Genomic DNA, 19,202 nt, shown 5'->3' on the forward strand with positions numbered 1-19,202 from the left:
GTTTATTGAAAGTTCTCTTCTCCTGCAAAAATATGGTAACACTAAAGACACCATGGCAGTAGTGTGGATCTCAGACTATTCAAATAATCTTTTGGTACTTGTGGTCAAAATTAATTCAAGTCATACATATATTAAAGAACAGCAGTGTCAGAACTGTGGTAAATCACATCTTCAAATCTCGATTGAGTCATCATGAGAAAGTCTAAATGTTGTCTCCATCATGTGGATAAATCTGCTTTTCATTTTAATTTAGAATGCAGTTGAGCCTCCAATCCTAATTAGATAATCTGACCCGCCTATAGCACGTTGGTCTCTGCACACCAGCAGCTGCTATCTTTTATTTCTTCCGGTAGATGACAAGTTGCTAGGCCTGTGGAAGAAATGACTCCCACTACCAAGGGTTTCTAAGTAACCATGAGAGCCTCCATACAGCAGTAAATGTAAGACAAAGCAGCTTCCATAGAAGTCAGCTAAATGAAAGCTGACCAATCTATGCATGGCAATAACACAGTAATGGGAGGCCAGAGAAAGGCAGCCTGATAAAAACAGTGACCAAAGTGGACACAGTGGATTCAGACCTAATTTACATCATGCTCAGTTACAAGCTGTAGGAAAATGGGGACTGTAACTCACTATTCAGCATAAACCAAAGGTAATGAGTCTCCACTGTGCTGTTTAGGACCAGCTGAAGGCCACTACTTTCAAGATGGGCATAAGCTCTGCATTTTTTGGCAAGGTTTCTTGGGTGCACTAGATCATGTGGGAAACAGGTGTCATTTTGTGATGTTATGTCAAACCACTGCCTCCATTTCATACTCTCTTAGGTTGCTTCCATTAGCTTGGGATGGATGCTGGAGGGTAGCATCCACCTGTCCATTTAGTAAGATTCCAGCTCCTCACATCCTTTTAAATGTTACAGTAAGTGCAATGTTTACTATGCCAAGCATTGTTTCCCATAGAAAAATACACCTCTCTTTACATTAGCACTTCAGAACAGCGACAGCATTCATCTTTGCTGGCTTCTCACGAATCTCCTCAGGGTGAACCTCTTTAAAAATATATTTTATATATTTTTTCTGCAGAATTTCTATTTCAAAAGCACACTGTTATGTCACAATGATTTTATTTTCCCTCATTTCAGCTCCAAATGAAACATATCAGCTGTTAGCAGAAAAAAACAGCAGTTTCTTAGTGGCGTAAGGAATCTGTAGTAGTGAAGGAAGCAAAACGTGCCATATAAAACATTCCTCATCAGTCTAGAGGTACTTCATCTAGTGTTCAGCAATATGATCTTTTTTCCCCAAGACCTGACAATTACACCTGCATTTCAGAGAGCAAAAATATGTGCAAAACTTTTTTAAAAAAGATAGATTGTAAAAGGATGTGTAACAGACCAATGGAAAAAAACAGGATTTGTCACCTTCACCATGGGACCTGGATTTAGGCATGGGAGATGAACAATCATGTACAAAAGGAATAGATGGGCAAGCATTGCCAAGCAGAAATGTCTACACTGTGATCTTAGCCAGAGACACAAGCTGTCCAGCTACCAAACTATTTAATTAATGAACACTGAGAAAATAATACCTTCTGAGCAGTAGTTCTTTAAATTAGTTAGTGTCTTAAGCTTTTGCAAAATATGCAGACATTCAGTATTTAATTTGAGGACTTGTAGTGGCTTAATCATTTTCAATTTACTCACAGGTAAGTGTTCAACATTGTGCCTCTCAAGATTTATGCTTTTGTGCATATCTGTCTGTTCGTAGATTTTTTACTGTCTTTATTTGAATGAATAAGAAGGAGTTTCTAAACATGACTGGATTTGTCACTTGTTTGTCACGTAGTCGCAGTATCGTCACTGTAGAGGTTTCTGCAAAGTTTGAACTCCCTGGGACAAGGAGGCAAATTTAAATGAGCTTAACAACCTCTGGGAAAAAAAAATAAAAGAAAAAAAGATTGCTAATTTTTAAAAGAATTGAGGAATCCAATTTCAGCATTTGCAAAATGAATGGAAAACATCTGTTTTCTAAGTCAAAACAGCTTGTTGCATCAAATGTGGAAGTTCAGATACAGTAAAAATGGATTTCAGAAAATGCGGAGGCTAAAATCGGACAACACATTTCGATTCAAGTTAAAATGCCTTTGTATAAGGCAGTTTGCCTTCCAACTTTCATGGTTGTTTTATTTGGCAGATTCCAAGGTAGGGGTTTTTTGGGTATTTTGAGATTGATTTGTGAAAGTGAATTTCATTAATCTCAGATTAAGGAAATAAGTTTCTAGCTATGTTAAATCTAGGTGACTTTTCTACTAAAATTCTCTTACATGTGTGGAAGTATGTTTATGACTCTTGCAAGATACCATCTCATGGACACTGTCATGCTAGTTGACAACTGCCTTTCTGTGTGCTTGTCTTTGCATATGTACAGGCAATGGAAGCATTGTATGGTGGTAAAAACAAACTGTACTATAATGTGCATCGGCAAAAATATTCTAGACTGCTTATGTAGATGATGTATCCACAGAAGTGCTGTTGTTGTAATGGACTTGATGGTGTACTTGCAGATCCCTAGAGCTACTCTGCATATTTCTCTTGTTAAAAACCTTGAAGGAATTACCTGAGAAAAAAAAATTGTGCCTGGTACAGGAAGTTCCTGGAAAGCTGTGTTTTAATAATCCCATCTCTATGAGCTGTCTGCTAAATAATTTATTTGGAGTCCTGTAGAGAGAACAGATTAATACACAGCCAAGTGTAAGTAGGTTCCTTACTTGGAGGCTTTGAGCGGTGCTCTGTGCTGCATGATAATGCCAGGCTTAATCAGCTCTGCAGTCCTCAGTTTTTCTCTCCATTCCCTTTATGGATTGGTTTTAAGAGAGCAGGAGGGCTGAGCAGAGGGGTCAGCTAATTATTTGAAACTTAATCCAGGATGTGTGAACACAATCTCAGTTCTACATGGACTTTCCTTATTGTGGGGCTGAATTTCACTGCAAACAAGGCCTGCAATTCTTTGCAAATTTCTCTGTTCCATATAATGACATAAAGCAATAATTCTATGCTTGTATGATGTGAGGTATTCCAGAATTTCCTGACTCTTAACTTGACCATCATACAAATTACATTAATAGATTATATATAAGCAAGCCTGCTTCTGAACAGCCAGGTGTCTTGTTATGTTTCCCCTAAGGATATCCCAGTCTTCAGCATCTTTGATGTTCACTCTTTTTCCTCCTTTTCTCCATTAGCATATCAGTTCTAGGAGTGCATAAGGGCTGTATCATTCAGTGTCAGAAAGATGCCGTTTATTATATTGGCTTTGGGCCATCTGACATCACTATGGTTTGCCTTTCATCCTCAGAAGCCTTGCATGCTTAACTGAATTTTAAAATAGGGGGAGAATGAGTTCTGGACATATGGAGAAACTGCTTCAAAAAGATCTGCTATTGGTTGGCATTGAGTAATGATTTCCTGTTTGTGAACCATCCCTGAGCTGCCTAATGAGTTTCTCTCCTTCACGTTATTCTTATATCTTGTTTATATTCTGATATATCTTTAAGAAAGCATAGAAAACAACCATATGCTTCTTTAGTCATTGTGTTTCTTGTCCTGCCTTCAGGGTAAATTGTAACACTGGTCTTGGTGAATGAGGATGACAGTGTATGAGGTCCCCTAGCTGTAGGAGAATAGCAGCCATTGCTCAGACAGTATTATTTCTTGGAACATTTTGCACACTTTCTAGACTAATGCTTTCTTATTGGCCCAGACTGTTGCCTGTTCTTCTTAAATAATAGGCTGGGTGCCATAGCTATGAACCAGATAAATTGTTTGTATTGTGTGATCCTGAAACTGTATAGCAACAAAAATGTCTAGCCCATGCTTGCATAGTGTGAATTAAATAATGTATTTATAGCTCTGGAAAAGAATTGTGGTGCTTCTTGTCCTGTAATTTGAAATGCATTAAGAATAAAGAAATAAAATCTCTGAAGAAGCACAGCATTGGAAGGATAAGCCTGCAATATATATATGTGCATCACTTGCTATTGAAATGCAGGTAGTATAAAATACAGAAAGCCTAAAGGAAAAGGAAGGCAATTCAACAACAGAAAAATCATCTGTGAGTGAAAACTCACATAGCCATTCTTGACAGCTGCAATTACCTTTGGCCTGCAGCTGGTCATGAGACTGGCAGATACCAGCTGGGCAAGTTGTGCTGGGAGACATGCAAGAGCAAGCCAGACGGAAATGCTCTGGAGCACCTCTGAAGCATATCTGACAGCCCTGCTCTCCTGTGCCTTCTTAGTGAGAAGCATGCATAGTGGCTCTCTGCATTATCTTCTATGGCCAAGAAGCCTGAATGGCCCATTTAAAACCCTTTGAATGAGACAGCTGATGCTTGTTGTAGACATAATAAATTCCTGGCTAGGGCTGAGCTGCCTGAATGCTCTTCAGTGAGTTCTTGCTTTAGTCCTTGAATTTTCTCCCATCGTAGTAGAGGTCACGCTTCATTTAACCTTTTAATAAATAATGGTGAGCATCATCATGGTGAGCAAAACCAGCATATGATAGGAAAAATGTGCAGGACAAATATTTTAGTGATGACAAAGCTTCTGCTTAGTTCCAGCTAGAGAGACATTTGACGTTGCACACTGGAGAAGATTAGACTGATTTAAGTTAGCTGGATCTAAGGAATCCTATGAGACAAAATAAGAAGGACTGGAAACAATTGATGTGTAACATCTATTCACTGACCATTTTCTGTGCTATCTGTAGCGTATAAATGGAAGTCATCTAAACTAGGAGGTAAAACAGTGGCATTCAACAAATAAATCTTCCTGCAAATAATCCATGTCCCATTGCACAGGAAGTAAACAGGTTGCTTTCCATATGCCTAAGAGTGCTGGCACTTCCAAATGTCTTACAGATATCTAAAAGTCTTAAAGATGTGTAATTGTGTTAGACATATAAATGTTCCCTTTACTCTGCAGTGGTATACCTGAGCTCAAATTAGAAATTGCCTGCTTACATCTCAGCCGTGTGCATTTTTTGCAAACCAAAATATGTATCAATATGTTGTATATAGAAACAAAAATTGGACTTCATTCCAGACAGTTGAAGGAGAATTCTGAGTCTGAGCTGAAGAGATCGTGAGAAATCAAGCCTCAGACATCAAGGAATGGTGCAAAAAGGAATCTGGGGAGCAAATCAGACAAGAGCAAACGAGAAAATTAGAAAAGAGCATCTGAGGAAAATTTCAGTCCCAGTACATCAGTGCTGTGGTTGCAGATCTCTAATTGACAGACATTTAAGAAGCCTGGAAACTGAAACTTACGTTGTCTTCCATTATTTATGCATTCAGAAGTCTTGTATTATTTTCCCAAACCACTAAAGATAACAATATACTGTTTTCTTAGAAAATCAGCAACATTTTTGTATTCACAGTGATGTATCTTAGAAAATAGCTCGGTGGTATTTCATTACAGACATATTTGAAGAGTGAGAAAGTGGGATATTTACTAAACTTGAGGGAAAACTTTTTCCTTATTTTTCTGATTTCTCCTCCAATTACTCTAATTTCATAACCAACTTAGACTTCTTGCATTTCTTACATTATTATCTCACAGTGGTTCCAAGGGACTTCTTTGATCTCTTGGAGAATAAATTATTTTCTCAGTAAGCCTGTGGCCTTCAAATGAGAAACTGTTCACATGTGTGTGGAAGATTCAGAACAGGGCAGAGCATGTGCTGTGACAGGACCTTCTTTAGCTCTCCTGTGATCTGTACACTAAGAAGTGAGAGAGCTTGCATTTACATCCCACCTCAGCAGCGGGTCCCTCTTCTGTCGCTGCCATTGGTAGCCCAGTGCTGATGCCGTATTGATGTGATTTCTCATGTGCTTGTGTGTTTTTTCTTTGTGTTCTTTTTTCCTGTTTTTTATTGTTATTTTCAAGTTTGATTCCAGTTGTGGTACTTTGTTTTCACATGGAGTTCCATCTGGGACTGTATTTCAAACTTTACGCTAAAAGCTTGAAAGATCTCTGGTTTAATGCAAAAAGAATGTAAAGGGTGTTTAATTGTGAGTTCTCTTTGAATAATTTTTCCAACTACAGTTTTCTCTTCTTTCCATTTATCTGCAGGTCTCCCATGATTTTGCAATCAATTTCAATGAAGACAACCCAGAATGTGCAGGTAACACATCAGGACAAACTTACTGCTGTATTTCTGCTGTGACAAAATCTGCTTCTATTTTTTATCGTATCCCCTGAACACTTTTCAAAGTGTTTCTTGAAGAAAGCAGTTCTGAAACCTAACAGATTTAAAGAGCCTTAGCAAGTGCCACACATTAATGGCCTAAAAGATAGGTCCCATTGAAAGTACACAGTGTTGGATGCTTAGCACTGCACATCCCTGAATCGCTACACGTTGCTGAAAAGTAAAGCCATGTTTTCTGTGTTCCTTTTGGATCTACAGCAGCACAGTTTGTGCAGCATTAGAGGAGCAAGAAGTGAAAGGCAAGGCATGCTGTGCACCTCTGTAGTCGGACTCCCTCTGTTTACTGCCAGTTGTTTGGCAAGACCTGTAGCAACAGTAAGCTACTGCAAGTCAGCCCAGCACCAGAGTCAGAGCAGCAGCTGAGGATGAGTGTGAGAGAAGGAAGCATGGTTTCATGACAGCAAATGCAGCAGACAACTGTTTTAACACAGCATAGGTGATTGGTGTGTTCTAGCAGTAATCACTAATCTTCAGTATTCAGAGGGTAGATTAGTGTAGCAGATTTTGCTGTACATCATATGTTTTCATATGAAGTCTGTGGTTATTGATGCTGTCTGTAGAACCTCCTGCCACAATACTCACCATTTGTAAAAAGTGAGGATAACAGGAAAAAACAAGTAATATTAGACGTACACATGTTTGAAAGTCTTGGTCAGATGATCATTGCTGTCTAAAACGCACAAGTTTTTTGTTCTCCCTTATTCTTTGCTACCTTCGAAACACTAAAACAGGTATTTCAAAATGCACTTCTCATTCAAATTTTTTAGCTGTTCCTTTCAATCCTTCTCAGACTTATTAGTGGCTTTCTTTCTGGCATGGTCTGCAGAATATGTTCGTGATGAAGATTAAGATGCCAGGGAATAAAGTGAGGAAAAGAAGAGAGGTTAAGCAGTTTGACCAAAAAAAAAAAAAAAAAAAAGACATCATTAAAAATTTTCAGATTTTGTGCATCTTAAATGAGAGACCTGTCTTTTTGGTGCAGTAGGCATTCCAGCTTTGTCAGCACACTTGAATTTTTGGCCTACTCCAGCTTCAGTAGGTCAGGTGCTTGAAAAGTATTTGGGCATTTTTATGTGCACTCCACCTCCTTTTTGCCTCTGTTGAGTCCAAGGCTAATACTTCTGTCATGCTGACATTGCTATACAGTTACGTGCATTGACTGAATGATGTTTATAGTATTTGAAAAGGCTGTCACACCTATGTGCTAACAGCAAGTCAGAGATTGGACAGCCAAACCTTCAGTTAAAGAAGTTACTATTCGTTCTATGTGTAGAAAAGGAAATGCAGCAGTGAAAATGAGAGGAGATTAAAAAAAGGAAGAAGCTGCTCAATGATCTTTGCCCAAGCTTTATGTAACTTATTCTTTGTTATGTATTGAGTTGTTATATGTGCTTTGAATAAGAGTCAGCTGAGAAGTTAATCCATCATCTAAAAGGTGTAGAGCTAAGAAGCTGCAACCAGTCGGTCATAGCATGGAGGAGGGCCAGGGAGGGAAGTTCAGAGCATTTGTACACACATCTACAAGATATAAAAGGCTCTTCTGTGTACCATTTAAAATAATGTCCATCTGGATGAAAGCAAGAAAACAAGACAGACCAGAAAACGTGTTGTTTAATCATCTGCTGCAGCTTGCTTATCATCTGCCTGTAATGAATGCTTGATCAGTTCCCACAGCCAATTGTTCTGTGGTGTTTCTCTGACTTCTGTAGATGCCCACACTGCATTAGGTGGCACAGGCTGCAGTAACACCAACCTGTCATGTGAGAAGAAGATACTCTTTGGCCCGAGAGTGAGAGGGAGATAAAATGCTTAATCACCACACTATTTTACCTTGTAATATTTAGCATACTTGCCATAAAAACACAGGAAAATTACTGAATAATATTTCACTTTAAACCAAGAAGCAGAGACTGGAACCAATATAAAGAGTATGTGTCTGCTTTGCTCTTGAGGAATGAAATCCCTTTCTTGTGGAAGTAGTGACCTTTTACAGACACATAAGTGGTTTACGCATCACTCTACACTGAATAGGGATTGTGCTAAAATGTCAACTCTTTAATGAGCAGAGGAATGATTAACGTACGGATCGAGTGTTTCTTATTTCAGTAAATCCCTCATATCCTACCTAACTGAAAAAAATGTATATTTTTAATTCTAGATGAGAGGAATTCTTTCCTGAGATTCAGTCCACCAATCCCCTGAGGGACCTTAGCGGGCTTAAGAGCCACATTTGTACAAATCTCAGGAAGCCCAACTGCAAGGCCCTACATCTGGGTTGGAGCAAACCCAGACACAAATGCAGTAAGGGCAGAGAATAGATGAGAGCAGGTGTGGGGAGAAGGTCTTGGGAGTGTTAGTGGGTGAGAAGCTCAACATGAGCCAACAGTGCACGCTTGCAGTCCAGAAAGCCGACTGGATCCTGGGCTTACTCAAAAGCAGTGTGACCAGCATGGTTAAGGAGGTGGATTTTGTAACCAACAAACCCACCTAATGTCTGTAGAGATAAGGCTAGTGCAGTAGGCCCATACAGGCTGCAATAACAGTTTGGACTCATTTGTAGATATACCTGTACATTCAAAAGAAATGCATATTTTCAGTTTTCTTGCTTGTAAATATTTGATATAAAGATCAATGGAATGCATAAAATACAGATATTTGCACATTTTTCCCCTATTACCATTTCTATTCTGAAAAAAATAGTGTTTATAGTTTTATGTTTAGTTTATTTATTCTATTTATAGTATAATATGTTTATAGTCTTATAGTTAGTATTTACTTATTTACATATAATCTTATATCTTATAGTCTTTATTTTTTGAGGAAGAAAATGACAGCATCTAATCTGAATAAATGTTTCTACGTGTCCATGCATTCTTCTACACACATATGTGCACATGCGTACACTGTATGTCATTAGATCTATTGAACATGGATTCTGATTACAAAAGTAAAGGGATGAATTGTGAAGAAACGTACACTATTGGATTTGCCTAAAATGAAAGGGTCCAAGAAAAGTAAGCCACAAGGTAAACCACTCTCATATCCTTTTGGATTCAGATATAGGAGGAAGGCAGATACTTCTGAAAGATACTGAACCTAGACTATATACAAAGTATGTGTTTCTAGAACACGTTTATTTCTAGTATGAAAACAGCCTCCTGACATGAACCACGCTAGATCTATTTGGACTACAGGGGACAAGCTTTATCTCATACTATTTTAATGTAAAAATTAAAATCACATTGTAACTTGCCAGCATCTTAGAGAAAATTTATGAGGCCTTTGTGCAAGATCTGTAAGTATATATAATGAAAACTTAGTGAAGTTAAAATTGGGAGTTAACAAAGGACCCATTTTGCAGTATAGTTTAGTCACTGGAATTACCAAAGGAAATTTTGTACCTTTACATTTAAACAATCATAACTATAATTGGAGAGTTTCCTTTTATCTGTGAGCATTGCAATGGAGTAATGTGTTTGTAACTATCTACAAAGAGAGAAGACCATATTCCTAATCATTTCATCATAGGAGGTTCAGGTGTATCATTGCTAAGTTATTGCAGCTCCCTTTGATTTGTTAGTAAAAGATCCACACTCCTATATCCTGTAAACATGGCTGAGTAAAATCTCATGAGTGAGCCAGTCTTGATGCAAACCGCAACTGGCTCAGGAGCTCACCGAAGCCATTTCTTTCTTCAGCTCCCTTTTCACAGCTCTTCAGTCCGTCATTTTCTTTCCAACTTCAGACCTCTAATCCTCTACGTCTGTTAAGCTGGGATCCTGTCTGTGGAGGCTAACGTGCATCACTTCAAGAAATGCTTCTTCTCAATGATTGAAAACTCCAATTCTTATTCTGTGATCTGTCAAGTGTGTCAGCAGAAGTCTGTTCTCCTTGGTCTGGCTATATATCCTGAAATGAAAAAGCCATAAATAGCTAGTTCTCCATCAAAACTTACTGACTAAAGCTCATTTTTCTTAGACTGGAAAGCATCCTTCTATTTATTCCAAGATTTCACAGTTTTTGGTCACAGCTGAATTCAACCTGTGAGTAATTATGCAAATTCACCCTGAAAAAGTGTTTTTCTAGCACAAGGGAGTTAGGTATTTGCAAAGAGTTTAAGTTCTTTGACAGCTCTAGATTGTGAGTGCAAAGGGTAAGTTTGTTGGTAACTACCATGATAAGCAGAAATAAATATCTACCTGAAGACAAGGAAGGAGAAGCGTTGAAAGGCTTTTAATTTGTGCCTACCCTTTTAGCATGAATGTTAGCTGGTGATCAGCAAGTAATCACTTACACCTTGAAATGAGAAGAATGAAACCTATGGCACTGCAAGCTAATACCTGGAAAATGGGCATTGAGCACTGCTGGGAAGAAGCATGGTATAATGAATTGCCTATTACAAACTAGGTTCAAGGCAGCTAGAGGCAGCTTCTCAGAAATTATCTCAAATTGTTAGTGCCTACTAACTGTGTGACATTTTGAATTTACTCATTAAGAACCTGCCTTTTACTTACACTTTAAACAAGTACGATATTGGTTATGTGCTCACGTTTGCTTTTCCTACCAGGAATACAAGGTGTTGTGGAGGCTTATCAGAGCTGCCTTCCAAAGCTGCAGCTCTACGGGCCAACAAACATTGCTCCCATTATCCAGAAGGTGGCAAAATCAGCATCAGAGGAGACCAACACCAAGGAAGCCTCGGTAAGGGCATGATGCTTTGTTCTTGCACTGTCTTGTAGGCCAGCACAACAAGATCTTTCAGTGTGTATTAATAATGCCTTACCAGCTTTTACCAACTACGTGCACAGAAGTCACTTTCAGTCTGTGGCAGCTGGAGCAGTGTATCTAACCTTTACATCTTTGGTAGTCATGATTCCAATTCTTACCCCACTGTTCTGTTTCCTGTAACACACTCATGTCTTCACAGAGGAAATATAAATGGCAGGACTAGGGTTACAAAAATGCAGCCCTAACTTTCATTATACAAGTAGATGAGTTCAGATGTTTCTCCACACAGACTACCTATTTTCAAGTATCTTGCAGAGACTGTACTGGAACTTTCTATTTTTGTCAGCTAGGTGTTTTGTTATGTTTTTTTCTCAACCATTCCTCTGATACAGTAATAGTTTTCATTTTACTATTATGGACATGTAGTACTATGTGCCCTTTGGAAATAAGGAGACAAGTCTGTTAGCCTGCATCTGATAGATTCATGACAGATTTATTGGGCTGTAAGACTTAAACGTGGATGGTGTGTAACATACCTCTACAAAATGGTCTAGGCTTACTTTTTTTCCTGTTTTTCAGAATGGGAGAAAGTGAGATTAAGAGAACAAGAGAAAGTGTGTGAGAAAGTAGGTTTGAAACATCTACAAATGTAAAGCAGTGCTGTGGGAGTCAGTGCTGTGGGAATCAGGGATGTAACAGATAACTCAAATACTGCAGCAGAAAAATGCTCATGTATAGGAACAGAACAGAGATGCACATTGACATGCATCCCATTACCAGTTTGGAGCTTTCCCTGAGCTTTCCCGTTAAGGCAGAATTTCCCAAACATTTCTTTTCATGACTCTGGGCTCATGATTGCCACTTCATTACAATTTGCAGTGTATTGATACTATTTAGAATCAGTCCTACAGTAGTGAATTGCTGTATTTGAATTTCCATACCCAGCTAATCTCGAGGTGGCTCATCCTGTTCCCACTGTTGTCTCTGAGCTATTATGTAGCATTTAATAAATTGCTTCATTTTTCTAAACCTAAGCTTCCCCGCTTTCTGTTTGCTTGAACATCAAATTAACTTGTAGCATGATTCTTCAAGATGAAGTTACCTCTCTGTGTATTTTGTTTTACTCATGGCGGGAGGTGATGAACAGAACTCTGTGTGAGTTTACATAGCTGTATATAAATAAACTGTAATGATGTTTTCTGTTGGTACTGCTTGTGCAGAGTGACCAAATTCTATGACCTGTTCAATTCTCTTATTAATGCACATTTGTTAAATGGCTCCAGCTGCCTAGCTATTCATAAAAGACCCATGTGAGAGCTGCTTTTTCCCATTACCAAGTGAAGATGTAGTAGCCTATTTGATCCCAGTCCAGAGAGCCCTGGACTATTGGGAAAGAAATGACAAGCACAGAAAATTGCTCTCCTTTAGAGAATGAGTAAACCTCTCCTAACGGCTGCATGTAAAGTGTTTGAAAATGGATATTTTCCTTTTTTGCACATGCCCTGCCTCTTCTCAGGGACATCATCGCTCTGCAGAATACAGCAGACCTGCCATGGTGGGGTGCTTCTCCCACAGGTACCATTGGGTCACCCTGCAATTTGCAGATGGCTGCACCCATCCCACTTGCCTGTTAGCAAACCTCCTCTGCAAAGTGCTGTCATAACATCCCTGACACCTCTGCTACAAGCTCGTAATGCTTCAGTACCCCCTTCCTTTCTGCCTCCCACTGGTTCCCAAGGGGAAGAAAATAATCAGAAACTGTCAGCAAAAGTGACTGTGCAGCAGATGGAAAATAAGGCTGGTGAGGATATCGGGACTCTTCCAGACTTCCCAGCCAAAGTCCTACTCTCTCTGCCCTAGTAGCTAGAACCCCTCTTTCCTTCACTGTGCATCCTTTGGCTCCCTCCAGGTCCAGGAACTGATGTAAACTACAGCCAAGCTGCAGCAGAAGAAAAGTTAGTAACTGATGAGGTTTGGATTGGAAATGCACTTAACATTTGCGTCATTATAATGGCTCTTTTCTCTTTTAAAAATCTGTGATTGACAGTTGTCAGAAAGAATTTTATACAGAAAAAAAAAAAGGCTTTGAGAGATGAACTAATGGTTTTTACTTCTTATCCAACAACTTCAGCAATATTTCATCTTGCTCATTCTAACGGATGGCGTCATCACAGACATGGCTGACACCAGGGAGGCCATTGTCCATGCCTCTCACCTTCCCATGTCAGTCATCATCGTCGGGGTGGGAAACGCCGATTTTAGTGACATGCAGATGCTGGATGGTGATGATGGGATCCTGAGGTCTCCCAAGGGCGAGCCTGTGCTTCGAGACATTGTCCAGTTTGTGCCATTTAGGAACTTCAAACATGTAAGCTGACTTTTCCATCCGTTCTGCTGGAGTGAATGTATAAACATGTAGTGTAGTCCCAGGGGATAGGCTTAACATTGGTTGAAAAACGGTTTATAAAGTATATAGTGTGTCAGTGGCATTATTGTGTCAGAAATGAAATCAAAACAAATAAAAAACAAATGCATAATGAAATGTTCTTCATGAGTGACATAGTTGGGAAAGAAGAGATGAGAAAATCCTTGTGCTTCTTGTGGTGCCCATCCTGATGTCCACTTCCTCTCTGATTTTAGTTTGCTTTTTCTCCCTGTCTTATTTTCCCTGAAATCTTTTTTCCATTCTGTTTTCATGCATTCTGCTAGGGCTATTATATGGCATTCCCATATATGCACATTGTCCCTTCACTTCCACAGAGAAATGAAACAGCCGCAGATTTGCAGTCAGTGGTTTCCCCCAGGAGGGTGCTTACTTATTGACATTCAGATCCCTGAATTCTCAAAGACAGAACAATCCACCCAGAGCATCCTGGTTGTCTGCAAACCTTTCCTCTAGTTCTGTACCAGAGCACAGCCAAGAAAGTGCTGCTACTAAGAGTTCCCTGTGCCTTCAGCCAGCTGTTCCCATGAAGCGCAGTGCGGTACAGGAGACACACTGGAGGAGGAGAGGTGACAGACCCAGCGCTGACTTGCCACATTTGAAGTAATCCCATGTACTTTCCTCCTCAGTCACCTGTCGACATTGCAGCATCTGTCCCAGGGACATTTTCAGCACCTGAGTAGAGGCAGTGTTCACTCACAGAAGCTTTTCCTCCAAGGGACAGTTCTTTCAGGGTCCTTTTCTCTATATGGAGGCAGGAATAGACATGGAATAGACACGGTTCATCAGTGATGCCAATTCCATTCTTTTCCCCCCTGTTTTTCCATCTTTCTCTACCCTCCTCCCCTCATTCCTTCTGTGATATTTAATCATTTTTCCTTACTACTTTTTCCTCGCCTTAGTCTAGAAGGATATCCTTGGTATTAGATTAGAGAATTCGTTTACCCTACAGTGTACCTGTTTCTCTTTCATCATGAAAGAGCCCTTCTCAAGCTGCTCTCATTCTCTTAGTTCTGGATTTGTCACACATAGGTTTTCAGTTCTGGGTTGGTTTTGGTCTGCATATGGATTTACACTGTTTTTCTGGTCTTTTTGTTACTCCCCAAATACCTTCATTTTTATTATTCTTTTCTCCAGAGTTGTTCCTTTTTCTCTCTTCAAAATAAACTGTTGCCATGTTTGTCACAGCTGTGGACACCCTTCTTACTTTCACTAAATCCACTGACAAATAAGTGAAAGACTTGTTCCCTTTTTCCCTTTACCATTATGTAAAGAGTGTATCCTTGTATGATGACAAACCTCACTTTGTGCTATTAGGCCACGCTAAATGGTGGCAGGTTTGCCTCTGAATTGTAGAGACGTACATTTTGTGTTGACAGCTCTGCTCAGCCACCTATTAAGTATCTGCTGTAACAAAGTATGAGCACGACCTGCTCACAGTTCACAGTTCTCCTTCATCAGATAATCACAAGCGTGTGGTACTGTACCAGTCTATTGTGAAAGTGTCAAGAGGCAAGTTATTTATGGACTGGTGCTAGACCTGCTTTCAATTAAAAAATGTTTCTGCAAGGAACTGGCAAATCCAGCTGCATTTGTTAAATTTAGTTTCACTTTGTGTCTTTATAACAAAGTTGAAATCACCCTTGATTGGATAGATTAACGCTGACGGTTGCAGCTCAGCTTGGGCGCTGAATATTTTGTGCCTTGTGTTAACTTTTGAGTGATTCTAAATGTTATTTTAATTGCAAGCATTGATCAAATGGCGAGTGCATCTTATTTTGAGCTGTTGTAGATTAACTACCCCAGTATTGGGAAAGGACAGCAATCTTAAAAAATCATCGCTCTCGTTAAATAGAGATATTTTTTTCCCCCTTTCTCTCAGTAATGGGGATAATATAGCTTTAGAGATAGATAATGTGTTTGCTATATCACAAATGCCAATATATCTTACACAACTTGATATTTAATCTGTATATCATGATCTTTCAGCATTTCAACAAATGTCAGTGTAATGGATGAGTGCCCATAACAACAGCCACTACTGCTTGAATTTCTTTGTTGTGAAAGCACCCCAGATAATATCTCCCTGGACAAACTGATATTCACAGCCATCTTTCTTACTTACCCTCAGCATGAACAAAAGGCCGTGCCTGTTCCATCAACTAGTGGAATAATTTATGATAATAGAAATAACTGTGATGTTTTGAATTTTTTTTTTCCCCCACAGAAAATGCAGATTTAACCCAAAATGGGGTTTGTCAGATCTCTTCTGATCACATACAAGAATTACTGTGAATCAACATGTTACATTTTACAGCTTTAGGGAAAAGATGTGTTTGATTAAAAATCTCATCTCTTTTGTCAGTTTTTGTCTTTTTTTTTTTAACCTTGTGTTTAGTTCTGCTACTTTGTATGTTCAACTCTTAAGTAGGGAAAAGAGAAAGTGAACAATTTCGTTAGAAGGACTACATATCAAGTTTTATAAGGTTTGTAGATTTTTCCACTAAGTCATTTATTTATGCCTGAATCCATATTGCCTGTACTGCTGACGGAAGGAGGGACGTTATGGGATGTTATTTGTGAGCAATTATTTTTGTTGTGATAGAATAGTAAACCCAAAGTCATTTTGAGTCAGACTAAACAATATTTTTTTCATTGCTTCAATTCTCAGGTCAGCCTGCAACTCAGAATCTCATATCTATTGAAGGAGATGAAAAACAACATTCCCAAAAACTGCCTCTATGAGAAAATCGAAATGAGGGAGAAGGGAATTCTAAAAATAACCTACAGATAAACTTATCAAATGAGAGGGATTCTGACTTAAGGGAGGGGTCTGATCTTTGGCAGCACTCGCACATACATTTAAGTCAGTTAGTTACAGTTATTCACATACCATAAACTTCATAGCCCCATTCGGTGTTTTACTGGCTCAAGACCAGAGATATAAAGTTTTATTGTTGGGGTTTAATCTTCTCCTACATGATGTCCTGTATCAAGAATACTTCAGTAAAGCATTAATCATAATTGTATTGATTCCTAGCAAATCTCTAGTTGCAGCTCCACCTCAATCCATTCGCAGTGATACTACGAGCTGACTTTTCTGAGTTTAAAAAGCATGATGTATTTTCTGTGCATAACTTGGATGCAGCAAATAGATGGTATTGCACTTAGCATTGTGTTTAATTACAAAGCTTAATAACTGCAACTTAATAACACCTATCACAAACAAGTAGGGAAAGCATAGTTCTTCACCACTCCAAAGAGTAATGTTTTGCACTGTGCACTGTAATTAAAGATTATGCATGGTAAAGCTGTAGAATGGAATCAGCAGTCAGGACTGGTTTTTAGCTTGGAAGCAGTTGGGTGTTTCTTAATTACACAAGTGCTGCTTTGCACCATCCTGAAGTGAGAGTGCTTCACCACACAACAGTGCTTTATGTACAGGTGGCCTGAACTGGCAAGAAATCACCCTTCACCATGTTTGGGGATGCTCCCTAGTAAAAAGAGCCCCAGGACAAACGGGCATCACCACCATGGTGAGGCAGCAATGCAGACAACATGTGTGAGGCACAGGTAGCCTGTTGGCCTGTGGGCACAGCAGGCATAATAGCTTAAACCTCAGCAGAAGGCTCCTCACTTCTCATGCACACTGAGAGGTATAAGCAGTAGAGGGACAAGTAGCATCAGGAAAATGATACAGAGATGAGTGCTGGTCCCATGTTTAGACATGCAGACTATGTGTGTGATCCACAGAAGCTGGTGGCAAATGTCCCTGCCCAGCATCTTTAGGCACAGAGCAGAGGGGAGCTGTGCCTGCAGTGCTGGCCCAGCTTCCCCCACTCCCCGTTTTACCCTTTGTGTACAGTTGTATTTCTAGCAAAATAGCATAGAGGCAAGTTAAGGTACATGCAGCTTACTGCACTGGAGGGAGATTTAAAAAACAGTAACTCTCAGTAGTAACATAGAGTCATTTGCCTGACTCCAAGGAGCATTTTCTGCTGATTTCACTGAGAACAGATTTAGACAAGAACGGGGCAACTGTGAAAGACGAGGTAAAACAAACGAGTCCTGTTGCCTTGTAACATGTGGGAACAGCTGCTGTGCTGTCACACAAGGTGTGGGTTCTGCTTTGCCACTTTGTTTCTGCAGAATTGTTCCAGACTTTCACCCGCTCAGATATTTTGGCAAATATGTCTCATTGTGGAAATACTGGTTCATTTTATTCGTTACTAATCACATAAGTGACTCAAAATACCAAAATACAAAAGACAGAAATAGTTTTATTTATACTTCTTCTAGCACTATTATACTGTAATATTTGATAGTAGAATTTCTAATGCGCGTGGGTTTTCTACACCCCTGGGTTAGCATGCCTGAGGATAATTTACTGTGTACATCCTATGTAAGCCTAAATATAAGACTGAAAAAATAAGAATCCTACCTCATGAAAGAGAGCAGGGCAATAAGTCAGTGAGTACAACTGCTTTGTGAAAAGCCAGGTTTGAATACTAGCTGAAAGCATTACAGACAGGGAGAAGGGACGTGTTCATTACTTTGGGAAGTAGTGCTTGGCGTGCAGAAAAAGAAATGTGATCCAGCCACCTGCTAAGGAGTTCCCCTGGATCAACTGAGCTGCAGTGTGTTGTACCTGGAGATAAGTACAGCAGATTAAACCCCTCAGACTGAACTTCAAGCATTTGCATTTTTTTCTGCATTTTTGAGGAAGGCTCATAGGGAGCAGAGTGGGGTAGGCTGAGTCACAGGATTTGGAGTCAGCTTTGATCCGAATACGTAGAAACAGCAAATCCAAAACACGGGGCAGGAGGGTACCTTTGGTTTGCATTGGGCTACAGGACACCAGTTCTATCAGTGATGGATACAGGGTCTGAAGAAAATCTCTGTAGCACGTGCAGGTTAATGGTTGCCCACAAAACATCCACAGGCCCCATAGGAGCACTGTCATGGTGCAAGGCAGCAATTGCCGTTGCCACTAGAGGGCAAAAGCCAGCGGCTGCCTCTGCATCTCAGGGATGTCACTTCTTATAGGACCTGTTTCTGGGTGATGCCCATCACTTGAATGTTGCAGGAAGAGCTTTAAAGCCTCCACAAAACCTGGGAATTAAACATTTTCAGACAATGATTTAGTTCCAATGGAAAAATATATATATATATATATATATATACTTGAATTAAAAACTTCCCCAGCCCTTAAAACACAACACCAGCAGCTGAAGATCAGAGTAGTGATGAAGGCCTTCCATTACATGGATGTCCACCTACGTTCAGCATGAAGTTCTGCAGGGTCCCTCAGTGAGTACTGGTGAATGTAGTCCTTGCAGAGGATTTCATCATGATATGGTGCTCTCTGAACACAGTGAAGTTCAGGACAACAGTTGCCTCAGCCTTGAGCTTAGAAGAGTCCAAATGGATCTGAAAATATATAGACCACTCTTGTCTTTGGCGTACTTCTAAGTGGCCTTGTGTACATGCCCAGGCTGACCTACAGAATGAATTTCATAGTGCCACTCTGTACCATAAGTCTTGCCTTGATCTTGTGGCTTCAAAGCCTCTAAACCCGTGGCCCTTATAGCACAGAGACAGGTTAACATTTGTGTTTTCTACCATTTCCTGCAGGCCTCCCCAGCTGCTCTAGCAAAAAGCGTTTTGGCTGAAGTTCCAAACCAAGTCGTGGACTATTACAATGGCAAAGGGATAAAACCAAAATGTGTCTCAGAGTACGAGTCTTCCAGGACACTAGCTCCATGA

The 19,202-nt window shown here is 39.7% G+C and overlaps 1 protein-coding gene across 1 annotated transcript in view; it reads left to right on the forward strand.

Annotated features, from left to right (window-relative positions):
• CPNE4 (copine 4) overlaps positions 1–19,202 on the forward strand; it is a gene marked incomplete at both ends in the record, with an annotated part of 177,015 nt that extends 157,813 nt beyond the window's left edge. The window contains 4 exons of the mRNA XM_079538280.1: positions 6,130–6,181; positions 10,833–10,966; positions 13,125–13,361; positions 19,071–19,202. Of these exons, the coding sequence (XP_079394406.1) occupies positions 6,130–6,181; positions 10,833–10,966; positions 13,125–13,361; positions 19,071–19,202 (555 nt within the window). The remainder of the gene's footprint in view (positions 1–6,129; positions 6,182–10,832; positions 10,967–13,124; positions 13,362–19,070) is intronic.

This window comes from Tetrao urogallus (genome assembly GCF_951394365.1).
Source record: "Tetrao urogallus genome assembly, chromosome: 7".
NCBI lineage: Eukaryota > Metazoa > Chordata > Aves > Galliformes > Phasianidae > Tetrao > Tetrao urogallus.